Here is a 14,818-nt window from a genome sequence, read left to right as displayed (position 1 = left end):
AATTTGTATCTCGTTTAGTTTGGTTTAAATTAAAATAAGCATGTTGTAAGTAACATAGAAAAAATATATACATATAGTTTGAAATGAACAACAAAATACGAATGTCCGGTTTCTTTGTCCTTGAGTGTATAATATAAAATCTGAATGTAGGGAACGGTACATTATCGTAGTTGAATTTTTTTATTTTTTTATTTATTGGTACTACACTCAAAGTAGCATGAAGGACAGCTAATATCCTGGTTCAGATTTTGAACAAATTACGCAACTTAATCTGACCCCGAGGCGTGTCGGCGGCTTTTATTTAAACGTTCTAACTGTTTCACTGACTGTTGAAAAATTCAATTAAAATTAATTGGCGAAATTAGTGAAGCGATAGAAATTTTCAGATTTTTTAAAAAGAAATTGTTGTTAAACAGAATAATATTGTTGTTTGACAGTTACTTATCATCTCAGTCCTCCTATTTTCGGTGATTTTTGTTGGCTCAGATGCGTTTCGCTATCTTCATTGTTTGGGTGATTTTTGTGGTGTACAAACACTGAGGATGGCGAAATACCGAAACGCGTCTGAACCAACAAAAATCAGCGAGGATATACAGACCAAGGATACGTAACTACAAGCAATAGGTTTATCCCCCGGCAGACCACCAATCCCACAAGAATAAAATTAGTTTGTACTACGATGATTTATTTTTATGCTGTAAAATAAAACCAATTAAAAGATTATTTTGTTATTTCAAAAATTTTAAGTAGAAGTCGTGTTTAGCCGGTTTGACCAATGAGATCAAATGATGGAGTGTATCTGCGTGTTGATTTAAACATGTTACGTAAAAAAATTGAAAGGAAGAGAAAGCTAGTTAAAATATTGAAAGTGAAAAAAAAAAATACCGGCAGGCTAAATTTCTATTTTGCATAATTTAATTCACATTCTTGACATGGGCGTCAAAGAAACGGGGAGACCCTAGTATCTCGAGTCGAGTTAGGCCTTCAGACAGAATCAGGGCGAAAACCTGAAAGTAAAAGCTGGGGCTTTCTCAAACAGTACGCCTCGACAAACAAGGACGGCGACTGGCGTGGTTAAAACTGAATCATGCACTCAAATGAGAAATGTGTTTCGCGAAGCATGTAATTCGTTTTGGCTTTTGTCAAAATAAAAAATTATTCCCCCTCTTTTTCAAGTAGGTGTAGTACTACTATACTATATTTTTGTTTAAAAGTTCAATTACAGTAGTATTTAGTATTATTAAATTTATCTGCATTTTGATCGTCCTTGATCATTTTTTGACAGACGTTTACAGAGCGTACAAAACAAGAGACACGCAAACACACAGAAAAACGTTGAAATTCATAAAAATATTGAAGATATGTATTGATCAAATATGTACAACGCTTTAAGTTTGTCAAATATTTCCCCAAAAATTCGTGATCATCCAAGCTTATGGATCGCCTAAAACGATAATGAGTTTGCCTTGTTCTTCTGTATTTGGCCAATCGTCGTAATCATACATTCGTCGGCATATTCTTTTAAGGTCACGTGAAATTACAAATAGGAGATGCTACGGGGGTCATATCGAGGCCTTGTGAGTTGTGACTCCCCTCACAAGGTCTTGCAAGATGAATACTAATTTCTAACTTCCCCCCGCCTAATCGACAAGGATGAGTCGGTTCCCACATCGGTCGTGCTAAGACAAATAGGTAGATTAGACAAAAAAAAGGTCAATTGCTTAATTAATGCATGACAATACAACAATGCATGGAGACGTGGATACTTTTCCAATCCAGCCAAACGCTGTAATTTCAAAATTATCTTCATAATCATAAAGCACAATTAGAAGTATGTCGTCAGTTATATTATGCTATGTATTAAATAAACTAGAAAAATGAAAAAAATCCTGTTAAACTTTTATCCCAATTCTTAAATATACTTTGAAAAGTTCTGACCAATTAGGAGTTTTTTCATAAACATTCCACCATTTTCAATCTTTACATCACGAGGAACTTCATAACATCCTTTCAATATCTTTATATCTACTGCCTTTTCTAACTCACAGTTCAAAAATTGCTTGTAATATCTTAAAGAACGATAATTAACAAATAATTATTAATTATTTAACAATTACTAGGCTCAATTTGTTACAAATAATAATATTATCATATATAGTTTATAGTTTCCGATCATTTTGGTCCGCCTGTTAAGTTGTTCTGGTCTGACGCGTTTCGGCTTCTTGCCATCTTGGGTGGTGGACTGTTTCGGCGCCTCACCCTGTTTATAACCCAGAACCACGCTCACCATCCCGCAAGCCACAAGAAGAAATATCACGATACTATTTCTTCCTCTCTTGATAAATACATATTTTTCTAATAATTTTACTGATGATATCAGTCGTTTCTACTTATACAGGGGGAGTTTAACTTGTATCAACTTCCTCTAAAGGTATAAATTTTTTTTATTATGGCGTTTTTGGGACAAACCCCGAGACACGTAAATTTGTGTTTTGTTTCTCATAGCTAAGAAGTTTTAAGCGAAAGAGAGAAAGAGAGAGAGAGAGAGAGAGAGAGAGAGAGAGAGAGAGAGAGAGAGAGTGTGAGTGGGGAGAGAGAGTGAGAGAGAGGGAGTGAGAGAGAAAGGGAGAAAGAGAGAGAGTGAGAGGGAAAGAGAGCGAGTGAGAAATTTTGTGTGTGTGTGTGTGTGTGTGTGTGTGCGCGCGCGCGCGCGCGTGTACTCTAAACCTTAAGCCTTTAGAAATTTATATATTTACTCTCTCAAATTACGAAAGAAAACATTAGCCTCATCCTTATTTTATACCTACGTGCCATATGCTGCAAGTGCCTTTAGTCGGTTTTGTGGAGATAACAAATTCACTTTTTCTATTTCTATATTTATTCATCAATTGTACTCTATCTTTATTTACTTATCAGCAAATCCAACAATCCGTATATATGTATCTATCAATCATCTATATCACTTACAATCTATTTATCACATCAATCAAAATATTTTCTCTCTCTCCCTTTTTTCTGTCTTTCTCTCTCTCTCTCTCTCTCTCTTTCTCTCTCTCTCTCTCTCTTTTTCCCCCTCATTCTCCTTGCCATACATGCGTGTGCTGTTTTCATGGCTTTTCGTTGCAAAATTATAACCCTGCTCCTTTTATTTTAGACTCTTTCCACTCTCTCTCTCTCTCTCTCCCCCTCCCTCTCTCTCTCCCTCTCTCTCTCTCTCTCTCTCTCTCTCTCTCTCTCTCTCTCTCTCTCTCTCTCTCTCTTTCTCTCCCTTTCACTCTCATTCATCTTCTTGTTCTATATGATTATCTATCCTTTCTTGTGTGAGGAAGGATAACGAGACTAGGTAGACTCATACCTAAGGCTAAATTAATAGACATTGATAAACAACGCAATTTAGTTTCGCATTCTTTATCTGTTTCTTACTTTCTTTATTATTATTCTCAATAGGTATACTTAGAAAGAAATGGCGAAAAAATCAATCACATAGTTTATGCAACTTGTCTGATTGGAAAACAGGGTCTGTCTGTGAAAGTGTTGTTTGAATAAATATTTTGAATACTAATAGTAAAATTATATGGTAAAAAATATAATACTTACAAAAAGTAATAGCAGCCTTAGTGTTACAGCCATGTCTGAAACAAAAACATAATTTATTGTTAAACATTTACCACAAACACGAACAAGAAATATCTTTTGAGGCCGGGTATATTGCGTTTCTCAAGAAATAGACCACAAATCAGACCGGCAATTTCCCCATTGAACTGATAAACAAATGCAATTTCCATATCTTTGTTTAAATCGTTGCTTTTTCGTTACTTTGCTTAACAGCATTTTATTTATTTTCGAATTCTGGCGTTAAAATGTTTTTGCGAATGAAATGTAGTTTCTTCGACTCATAATTTTTCCTAATGTTAAACTACATTTCAGTGGATCAATGAAAGTGTACTTACATCACCGGAGGCCTAATTAATTCCGCGAGACACTCTTCCGTTCCCACAGTATTACGGAATGGTAGTTAATAAATGCAATTACTCCTCTACTAATCAAGTGTTGTTGTTTTCCGTAATAAAATTCCAATGGAATCTTTGCCAACCATGTCAATTTGTCCAGGCCGATTATACATATTATCTTAAAGGTCATCTTTGGATTTGGATTTATGTAATATCAATCTGCACGTGTATACATACATGCACAGAGTTGAGCCTATCATTCTGCAGACCACCGGCAATTCAAGCTTTTGTCATTTACAACTAATTACCGGCAGGTCTCGAGAATCACCTATCTCGGGTGCTGGCAGTCTTGGGTTAGACCTCGGTCTTATCTGTCAAGCCACCGAAGTTGGGCTGTTATGCTGTCAATAGGTAGGTCAATTCAGCACCCAATGCATGCATTTCTTAGATCCAAACCAATTCACACACTTATATACCATTTACTCAATTATGGTGGTGGAGTGCTCCATCTTTCTCCAAAACTCTTTCCACGTCGTTCATAACTAACCTTATTGAAGGTCGATGGGGTCCTAAATATTCCAGCACCGACCCTCAACCACATTCACACTACTAAATGCATTCACTCTCAACACAAGCAGCCCTGTTTCTTCTAAAAATCGGAACAAGGGACCCAGATACTCGCTAACATTCTCAAGTACAATTCTCATATCGAGTGGACTTCCTACGAGCTCTCTATATGGAGCCAAGGAATGGCACTCTTCAATTAAGTGGGACACATCGAGCAACCTTTGCCGGACGCATACGCTGGCTTTTTTCACTCATTCTTAAATACATTCTTTCCTATTTACATACCATTCACTTAGGGTGATGGGATACTCTATATTTCGCCATCGACCCACTCACATTACACATTCACGCTAATACATACATCCACTCTCAACACACACAAGTGGACAGAAAACGAGATATCTATAAAGCATTATATATAGTAAAAATGCAGCCTTGTCCCAAAGGTCGGTATGTACCAACGCATGGCCTATCCTTAATCGGGTGAGGATGGAAACCATTAATAACCATTTTTGTTCTTTATAAAGGTCGGCAGGAGCTTTGAAATTCATTCAATTCGTGTGACTGAAATGAAACAATGAAACCAGAATAAGGTACTAATTTTTGGATGCACAATTAATTTTTAATTACTCGGGAGAGGAGGATTTATGCGCTTGTTTATTTGTTTCTTTAATTAATTTCCGTGGTCTTAATAACCAATAAAACGAGGTTATGACAAGGTTGTTTTTATGTAGAGAAAGGCCGTATTCGTTGCTAACCCTGTAAAAAGAAAATAACTTACTAAATGCCAAAATGCCAAGAAAAGGATTTGTTTTTGAAAGTGAATTATTTCAGATTTGATTTCCTGTATAATCTTTTGTAGGTGCTTGCAGGTGCTTATTTATATGTCTTGAAAAAAAAACTGGCTAAAATTTAAGTCGCATTAAATATATTAATTTCATTTTTGAATTTAATATAATAATATGATTTAATAAATCATAGCCTTTGAAGGAAAATAAAAATAAACGGTCAGATTGTGTATTATATTTTTAATATTTGTTTTTTCTATTGGAAGTTAATGGCATTTTAAAAAGTATTTATTGAATTTTACATTGAAGTTCATTGTTTTACTACAGTCGTAGGTTGGCTGAGTTTCGAAATATTTTCTCTTTCTTGGATGTCTTATAAATCTTTCTCAACATATCATTTTTTTATATTATTGTCTACTATTTCAGCTTTCATGAAAAGCATATTGCAACCGGTCAATATTTTTTATTAGTCTTCAGCTTACTTATAACGCTGTTTTCTCGTCTTCTTCTTTCTTAAAATTTGTGAGCCGTGACGACAGACTGATTAAATGCAATTACCTACAAGACGATTAGAAGGAAAATCTAAATTATTTCGCTTATTTGAACGCACTAACGACTAGAAATATGAATATTTAATTCTCTAATAATTTTCCGCACCCTTGGAGATTCTACAGAAAAAGAAACCAATAATGAGAAATTGCATGCACAATCTCACACAAACAAAACAAGTATACAAATCAAAAATCCCAATCAAAAATGGTGCAAACTTTATGAAATGTGTGCAACGGTAGAAGGATGTACAAAACCTAAAAAAATTTAGGTCTGGCATCCGAATCTATAAATTTACACGCTTCATACTCCATATTACCTTATTCTGAAAACCTATCTATCCGCTAGAAACTGTTTCAGAGTAAGGTCGGCAACGAGTCGGAAAATACAATATAGAAGACAATACAACTGGAAGTCAGACAGATATAAGCTGGCGTCTCAAAAGCGAACATTTTTGGTCCCATCCTTTATATAATCTAAACTGCTGTCCTACCCGCACACCCCAATACCATCATCACCACCTACATAACTTTGTCCTCTAGCTCGAGTGCTGATCAAGCTACCTCCAACATTCAAGAACACCTTGAGCTTATCGACGTCTGGTGCAAGGTTTAAAGAGCAAGAATGAAGAAAAATATACTCGGTGTACGTTCACATTGAAAAAAAATAAAGTCTTGTCTCCACTGTGCTCCATCAACAAAGATATTTCGATTTTCATTCAAGTCAAATTCTTAGGACTATACGTAGACACTCACGTGGAATTCCACTCGAGACATAAGAGGCAACAACTTACATAAGACTTTGACAACTACGAAGATTTCTAGGACCGAAATCCGTTTTTACAATCATCACTAAACTAATCCTAAGCAAGACTTTACTGAGACTACTTTAGACATATGGTAATTTTCAGGTTCTGCCAAACCATCCAACATCCAGCGCATCCAATCCTTCCAATCAAAAGTCTTCAGACAAATCGTCAAAGCCCGTTCCCGATTTAAAAACTTCCACACCAAGATCTCGATCCTAACCCTACTGCTCGAACCCTCCCTACACATACGGATCCAGCCACATTGCCTTCATCCTCGAGACCTTGCCCCTTCAGTCCCTCACAATGAGTGCCAGCATTGGCTGGTTTCTCATTATATGTGTCCTCCGGGTGCAACGCTGCATTACTGTTAGTGTTATAACCGTGTGAAAAAACGTACTATGATCAGATTTTGTAATATGTAATAACATGTCAAGGGTATAAATAAAAATTAAAAAATTGCAATATTTATTATGAGTTAATAGAATTTTTAAGACTTAACTGACAGGATTTCCAGAAATATCTGTTCACAATTGAAGAAAAGTTTTTATTTCAACCATTCGCTTAATGTTCTTGCTTCTTCGCGTTTTGTTGTGGACATCAAGTCTTTACTTATATCGATATTTTTGTGTTTCAGAAATCTGGAGACTTCCGCAGATCGCCGATCAGATTCCTGCGGTTCAAATTATATCACGCGTGTGGTTTCAGCAATGTATGGGCGAATCTGAAGATTTGTTTTCTCTCTTATGTAGATTGGTAGAATCAATTTTATTCCGGAAGAATCAAGATTCAGAAAAAATTGAAAATAAAATAGGTCTCTTCGTAATATTTTTCTTTATTTCAAGAGTCACTACTGTTATAAATTTGCCAAACACCCTTGACCTACAGAGGTTTGCTCTTTTTTGAAAACTGAATAATATTTTTCTAATGTTGACGTAGAGGTGAAGAACAGGTTATGAAATGGGCCAAGAGTGATGCCCAATGTCGTCACAGGTGTTTCAACATGTTACTATACTTTCCAGGATACATTTCTCATTTTGGACATACTCGCATGCCGAATCGGACGAAAGAATAATTATGTACCGGACTTTAAAGGTTACTTGCTGCACCTGGATCTGGCGATTTAATAATGGAATCATAAACTTTTTTCTCAGAATTTTTCTTCATCTTGTGACATATTCTGTTGAACTAAGGTACTAAAAGTTCTTTATGATTTCCCAAGGAATATGTTCATGGCCATCGATTAACAATTTGAAGTTTTGCAGTTGGTGTTATGTAACTTTAATATTCGTTAGGTTTTTTTTAGATTCTTTAGATAAGCATCGCTGTTCTATGTTTGGGCTGATAGTGTCGATTTGGGACGATACCATCGAAGTATTGATGTATTTGTAGTTGAACTACAATGGCAAACCATTCGTGTTCATTTAATAGGACCATCAAACGTGTTCGATGCGATCTGTACGGTAGTATAGAAACTTACAGTTGTCATGATCAATGTTTTACATTCGACGTCTTTCAGTAACAAAACATCTATGTTTTAAATGTGATGTTCCCGTTGGACCATCGATGTAAAACTGCCCGAGTTTTGTATTGGTTTTAGGTTTTTAGAGATTCATAAGTGTCCTAAATGGTCGAAATTATTAACGATCATATTTTCTTTGCAGAATCAATTTCCTAAAATTATACCAATATACGCTTTCAATTTTATAAATAATAGGACCAAAAGAACTTTCTTATACGGAATCCATAATTGATATATCTTACGCTGGAATATCAATGAGACAGGCTAATTGGTTCCACTTTCGATCATTTTTAGCTCACAGTTCACCTGTTAGCTTGAATCATTAACAATGATAACTTTCATTATCTATCAAGCGAAAACCGCAAGGAAACAACGGAAACGCATGCAAGATATGGTTTGTTAAGAATAAAATGGTACAACATCCAGCTTTCAGAAGGAAGAACACTAATTAGAATATCATAATTACATCAAATTTAACTTTATGTAAAAAGGAAACTTCGAAAGGTTGTGAGTTGAGATGAGTTGGTGTCCGAGGGATGGAACTCACGATAGCACAAGTGGTAGAGCAGCGGCGTATTTTACCGAAGGTCGTGGTTTCGAACCCCGCTCGTGGCACTAACTTTTTCATTTCAACCAAAAACCTTACATAAAAATATTAATTAATTAAGAGAGAAGTAATTTTGTCAATAGACCACTAAATATAATGGATTTATGTAAAAATCAGTTTTCAATATTAGAATTCAATGGTTGATTACTCGAGAGGGAAGTCCTGGATTATCGAATTATAGGATTATACACTTGTGGATTATGGCCAAAATTTCTTCATAACTTTAGTCAACGCAATGTCCGGAATATGTCCAAGCACTTATTAAACCGTTAAGGTTTATCAGAAGACTTAGTTCAAACAGAGCGTCTACACAAATTTGCTCTCGAAGCCACAATTGGCTAATTTTGTATAATAATCATAAGGTGTGATTAAAAGGCGATTTTTGGAAAATTCTATGTACCACAATCAGCGGGTTAGACAAAACAAAGTAGGAAAACGAATTGTTTGCCAAAAACAGTTCCAATAGAGGAGTGGTGTCTTAACTTCAGAATTCAGACTTGTCTCCGGCCAGGAATTGGAGCTTTATGTAAAACAGTTTGAATTAATACAATTTTAAACATAAACTGACCCTGCTTTGACCGACCGCGTTAAAGCAACAAGTAACACTGCTTGACAAGATCTTTAACCTTGAAGTAGTGGTTGTTTTGCCTCACCCTGCTTACACTTGACGACGTGGCATCTTACTGTTTTTTACCGGTCAACAGCTATTGCTGAAATGGCCAAATATTGTAAAATTAATTCGTGTTTTCTTGTCCCAACACCGAAGAAGATTGAATAAAATGCAAACTGAAATATGTTAAAAAATAAAAATTATTTAGAAAATAAAACTGCTCTTATTAACTTTTTGAAAAAAGTAACTACTACACTATTTGTTCGTTCAAAACTATCAACAATAATAGTGCGTTGTTTGACTGTTTTGTCAGTTTTACTATGTTAATCCAACAGGAATTACGTTATATTTAAATAATCTTTTTTTTTCTCTGCTGTTGCGAGAAATAATGTCAACCCCTGGGGTTCCGCTATTTTTGAAGGAAAAAAACATTTGGAAGCATGTTCGAAATCAGGAGAGATCGAACCCAGTAACCTGAGACCCTTTCAGTGTGTCAGGTGTCAACGCCTACCGTTGCGGCACCGATTTATGTTTGATGTTAGTTACCGATTAGAGTTTCATGTTAGATTTATGTTTGCTGTTATTTGATTGGATAAAACCATCGAGGTTTTGATGTTATAAAAGCATTGATATTATAAATGTTTGACTATAGATATTTCCAGTTTAGCCATGCTGAACGATACAAACTAATCTATTTTGACATGTTCAAATTGTTTCATATAATTTTCTTCAAACAACACTACTTTTCTTGTCTTTGTTAACCATCTATTTAGTAGATTTTTTGGTTCCAGACTAACATTATTGAATTATCGTGAAACAACAACTTGTCTTGAATTGCTTTCACTATTCGTCTTTCTTTTGGGTCTTATAGTGCAGAATAGTCACGACAAAATTAGGTTTAAATGGAGCCTGGTGAAAATTTATTTTTAACGAAGATGATCCTTCCAATCAAGATGAAAATGTTTAAATCAATCTCTCGCTCAGTGGTCCGTTATGGTGCTCAAATTGGGGGTTTACGGCAATATAAGATACTTGAACAATTTTAGCGTTCAGTCACCCCAAGCATTATGTTGGTTTTGAAAATGCCTTGTCTTTCAACCTTGCAACCTTTCTACATACCGGACACATACGCAGGCTTTTTTCACTCATTCTTAAATACATTCATTCCTATTTACATACCATTCATTTAGTTAGGGCGATGGGGTACTCAATGTTCCAGCACCGACCCTCAAACACATTCACACTACTAAATGCATTCACTCTCAGCACAAGCAGCCCTGTTTCTTCTAAAAATCGGAACAAGGGACCCAGATACTCGCTACCATGCTCAAGAACAATTCTCATATAGAATGGACTTCCTACGAGCTCTCTATATGGAGCCAAGGAATGGCACTCTTCAATTAAGTGGGACACATCGAGCAACGTATATGCCGGACACATACGCTGGCTTTTTTCACTCATTCTTAAATACATTCATTCCTATTTACATACCATTCACTTAGGGTGATGGGATACTCTAAATTTCGCCATCGACCCTCTCACACTACACATTCACGCTAATAAATACATCCACTCTCAACACACTCAAGTGAACAGAAAACGAGATATCAGTAAAGCATTACATACAGCAAAAACATGTTTCTTCTAAAAATCGAGACCAGATACTCGCTGCAATGCTCAAACACAATTCTCATATCGGGTACATTCCTATATGCTCATTATATTGAGCCAAGAAATGCACTCACTCTTAAGTTTTTAAGTGGGATGCATCGAAGTACCTTTAAATACATGCCTGTACACATACGCGGGCTTTTTTCACTCATTCTTAAATACATTCTTTCCTATTTACATACCATTCATTTAATTAGGGTGATGGGGTACTCGACATTCCGCCTTCGACCCTCTCACACTACACATTCACGCTATTAAGTACATCCACTCTCAACACACTCAAGTGGACACTAAACGAGATATTTATAAAGCTTTATGTACAGTATAACAGTAATTTCGGGACAGGAGACCCAGATACACGCTGCCGTGCTCAAGTGCAATTTTCATATCGGGTGGCATTCCTATGTGCTCTCTATATGGAGCCAAGGAATCGCACCTTTCAAATAGGTGGGACACATCGAGCAACCTTTCTCTACTTGCGGTCCATATACGCGGGCTTTTTTCACCTATTCTTTCCTATTTTATCTTTATTTTTCTATTTTCATTTCCTCTGTAACTTCATATTAAATACGGTTTAAAGTCTGTATCTCTTCCGGCTTTCCGATTCTCCAAAATTTCTTCGCTTCGAATATTAGAAAACCTTATGGTTCAAAGAGTGGATATCACTGTCCCAAAAACATTCTCGTCATTTCTTAAGTAATTCAGGACCCATGTCGTTATACTCAATTATCACTGCTCCCATTTAAAATATTCTTATAAGTTTTCATTGCATATGACCGTTATGACAGATTATAAAGTTCATCACAAACCAGTGGTAATCTGGTTGAGTTAAATTGTTTTTTTCTTAAACTCCAGGGCGAATGGTATGTGAATTACAAACCATGGCTAGAAAAGGGACTGAAACTTTTTATAAATTATGGTTCTACTCACACATTTGTTGCTTACAACGATCCGGATTTTATAAAGAAGAATTTTATCTACTTTTTCTAATAGTTCACCAATGTATGGCATGGTAATAATAATTTATAAATATATATAAATAAATACCTAATAATTTATTTTTGGCGGAGAAGCTGCTATTCGGTGCTATTCTTGTTGTGCCATATTGGTTTTGTGTGAAAGAGTTGTGTTGTGTTATTATTTTTTTACTAACAATCTATCTATAAATATTTCTTGATATCCAGTGTTTTTAACTAAGGGTTTAATCGTTTGTAATTATTTTTTATAATTAGCGTGTATTAATGGGAATTTCAAGATACGATCTATGAGCCAAATTAATTCAGCGGCTTTTGGGTACATGAATGAGAAGAATGTGTCTGTAGTAGTGGGTTTTCTATATATTTCTATTTCAATTAGGTTATTTATTATGGACAGTTTAAAAATTTTGAACAACCATCTTTGTTTATTTCCAAAATAAGGGACTCGACCGTTAAAATGTTTTTGCACTGTAATTTAAATGTAAGAAGTGATTCTTATCATTTGTTGAATGTATATCATAGCTCAGAGGAGAAAGAGCTCCTTATTTCTCCTATGCCAAACTGGATTGACTGATGACCGTCTCTTAAGTACATCGGACACGCCTGGACATTTGAGTGGTTATCGGATATGTAAGAGTCCCTGCATCGTCTTTGTTTTAAATAATCCTTGTTTTGCTGTTTATGTATATGTAATTAATTTTTTTTTAACTCAACAAATCTGGCAATATTCTCCATTTAGGAGCACCTTTACTTTTGACTTTTGCCACTTTATTTAGTTTTTAGCAACGAAGTCAGCAGAAAAAGCCCTTTATAAAAACAATATTTCTGTTTCTCCATTTCGTTATTTTTACTCTGATGATTGTAAATTTGTTTTTTCTATCAATATCCGTCAAAATGCTGGCTGATGTACAATAGACTTATAAATGCTGCCTAAAAGTGACTTTGTACTCCAAGATCTTAGCTTTTTTTGTGAGAAATAGCCAGCACAGTTTGAGCACGTACTTTAACAACACGAACATTTCGAAATAATGCGCTGCGCCATAATCATCGCCGACTGTCCGTTTTTATTACGCCTCGCACGATTTCTCCATTTGATCGATTGTTGAGAAACACCACCCCCTCGGAGGATAAAATGAGTGTATGTCTTTGACGGAAAACGGAAAAGCCTGAAACCATAAAAATCTTCCCTTATAGATTTTAGAAAAAGGCTCCGATTATAAAACAGTGGATTTGCACATGGGAAAAAATTGCACAATGAAACATGAGTTGGGAAAATCGAGTGGGTTACCCGACCACTCCGTCATCCTGGCCAAATCATCAACATTTGAAACGGTCGAAAATCGAATACAGGATCTATCAAGTTCAATGTTGAAAAGATGATCGCGAACGTGCCTCTCTTAAAAAGGAAGAACGCGGGCCTGTTTTAACCATCAATTTATACCGTCTGCGTTCACGCTCTTCGCCTCATCTTGATAATATATAAACGGTCCCTGTAATCTAACTGTATTTTCAATTTCTTTTTTTTTGTGGGGGTGTACTTGTTTTTGAACGTCTGTGTGTGTGTGTGTTGTGTGTGTGTGTGTGTGAGAGAGAGAGAGAGAGAGAGAGAGAGAGAGAGAGAGAGAGAGAGAAGAATATAACTAGAAAAGGAAAAGATACCGTGTGGGTTCCCCGAGTTGACGACCTTCGTCTGCGACATTAACTCCTACTCAACCACCCACCAGAGGTTTGCCTGTGTGCCCACCGCTGTTCGCACGTCGAGCCATATGGGCAAAAATATCCGTTCTGGTTCACAAAGCGAAATCGATATGGACACAGATTTCACATTTTGGGTGAAATTTGAAGTAAACAACTGATATATCGACGGATTATTTATATGTCGAGTGGTAATTGGGCTGATCAAGAACAAAATAAAGGGAAGAACTGCAACAAAGAAATGACTAATCATTGAGTCATTTTTCGTTTTAAGAAATGAAAGCCCTCTGTTTTCGATGAACATGCTTTATTTCATCAATAAAAAAAATGACTTTATTCTTTAGTAAAATAAACAATTCAATGATTTTTTTATTTAAATAAAACTCAATTTACCCAATTTGCACTTTAAAAACTAAATAAATTTTATACCTTTGGCCTGGTTAAATAGGATTTTATAACATTGCTAGATCTAAATTTAAAAAATCATCGATATGCAGATGAACAACTCCTACCTGTTCGATTTAACGAATCGTCGTACACTGGTCACAGACTTACCATATGGGCAAAAATATTTTCCTGATTCAAGATTCAAAACCATTACGAACACAAATCGTAATATTTTTTTGTGCAATTTGAAAGAAACAACAAATAAATCAATTTAAATATACTGACTTTTGAACAACAATAAAAAAGGATAGAACCACAACAAAAAAATGAGACTACTTATTGAATTATTGTTCGTAAAAATCAACGAATTTAAAATATATTTTTTCTATTAAGATGCTACAATTTTACATGACCTTATCAAACTTATATAATAATAACAATAATTTGTTCTAAATTTAAAAATGCATTCAGTTTGTTCAAGATGCATTTTAAAATTGATATTTTTGGATAGTTTAAGTCTGATTTTGTTAGATTATCAGGCTTAAATAAAAAATCATGTATGTGCATATGAACGATTCCTACCTTTTACGATTTAACAAATAGTTTGGATGCAGTGTCCGTTTACAACGTCCAAAGGTATTTAAAATTCATAGAATACTTCTTTTCCTGCTGTCTCAGTTTCTTCAACGA

At 35.3% G+C, this 14,818-nt stretch overlaps 1 protein-coding gene across 1 annotated transcript in view; it reads right to left on the bottom strand.

Moving 5' to 3' along the window:
• LOC106674207 overlaps positions 1-14,818 on the bottom strand; it is a 39,225-nt gene that overhangs the window by 22,803 nt on the left and 1,604 nt on the right. The window contains exon 2 of the mRNA XM_014406808.2: positions 3,598-3,632. Within this exon, the coding sequence (XP_014262294.1) occupies positions 3,598-3,630 (33 nt within the window). The 5' untranslated portion in view covers positions 3,631-3,632. The remainder of the gene's footprint in view (positions 1-3,597; positions 3,633-14,818) is intronic.

This window comes from Cimex lectularius, unplaced genomic scaffold (genome assembly GCF_000648675.2).
Source record: "Cimex lectularius strain Harlan isolate CLEC.00 unplaced genomic scaffold, Clec_2.1 scaffold177, whole genome shotgun sequence".
Classification (NCBI taxonomy): domain Eukaryota; kingdom Metazoa; phylum Arthropoda; class Insecta; order Hemiptera; family Cimicidae; genus Cimex; species Cimex lectularius.
Note: the sequence above shows the minus strand (reverse complement) of the source record. Positions and strands in the feature narration are given on the sequence as shown.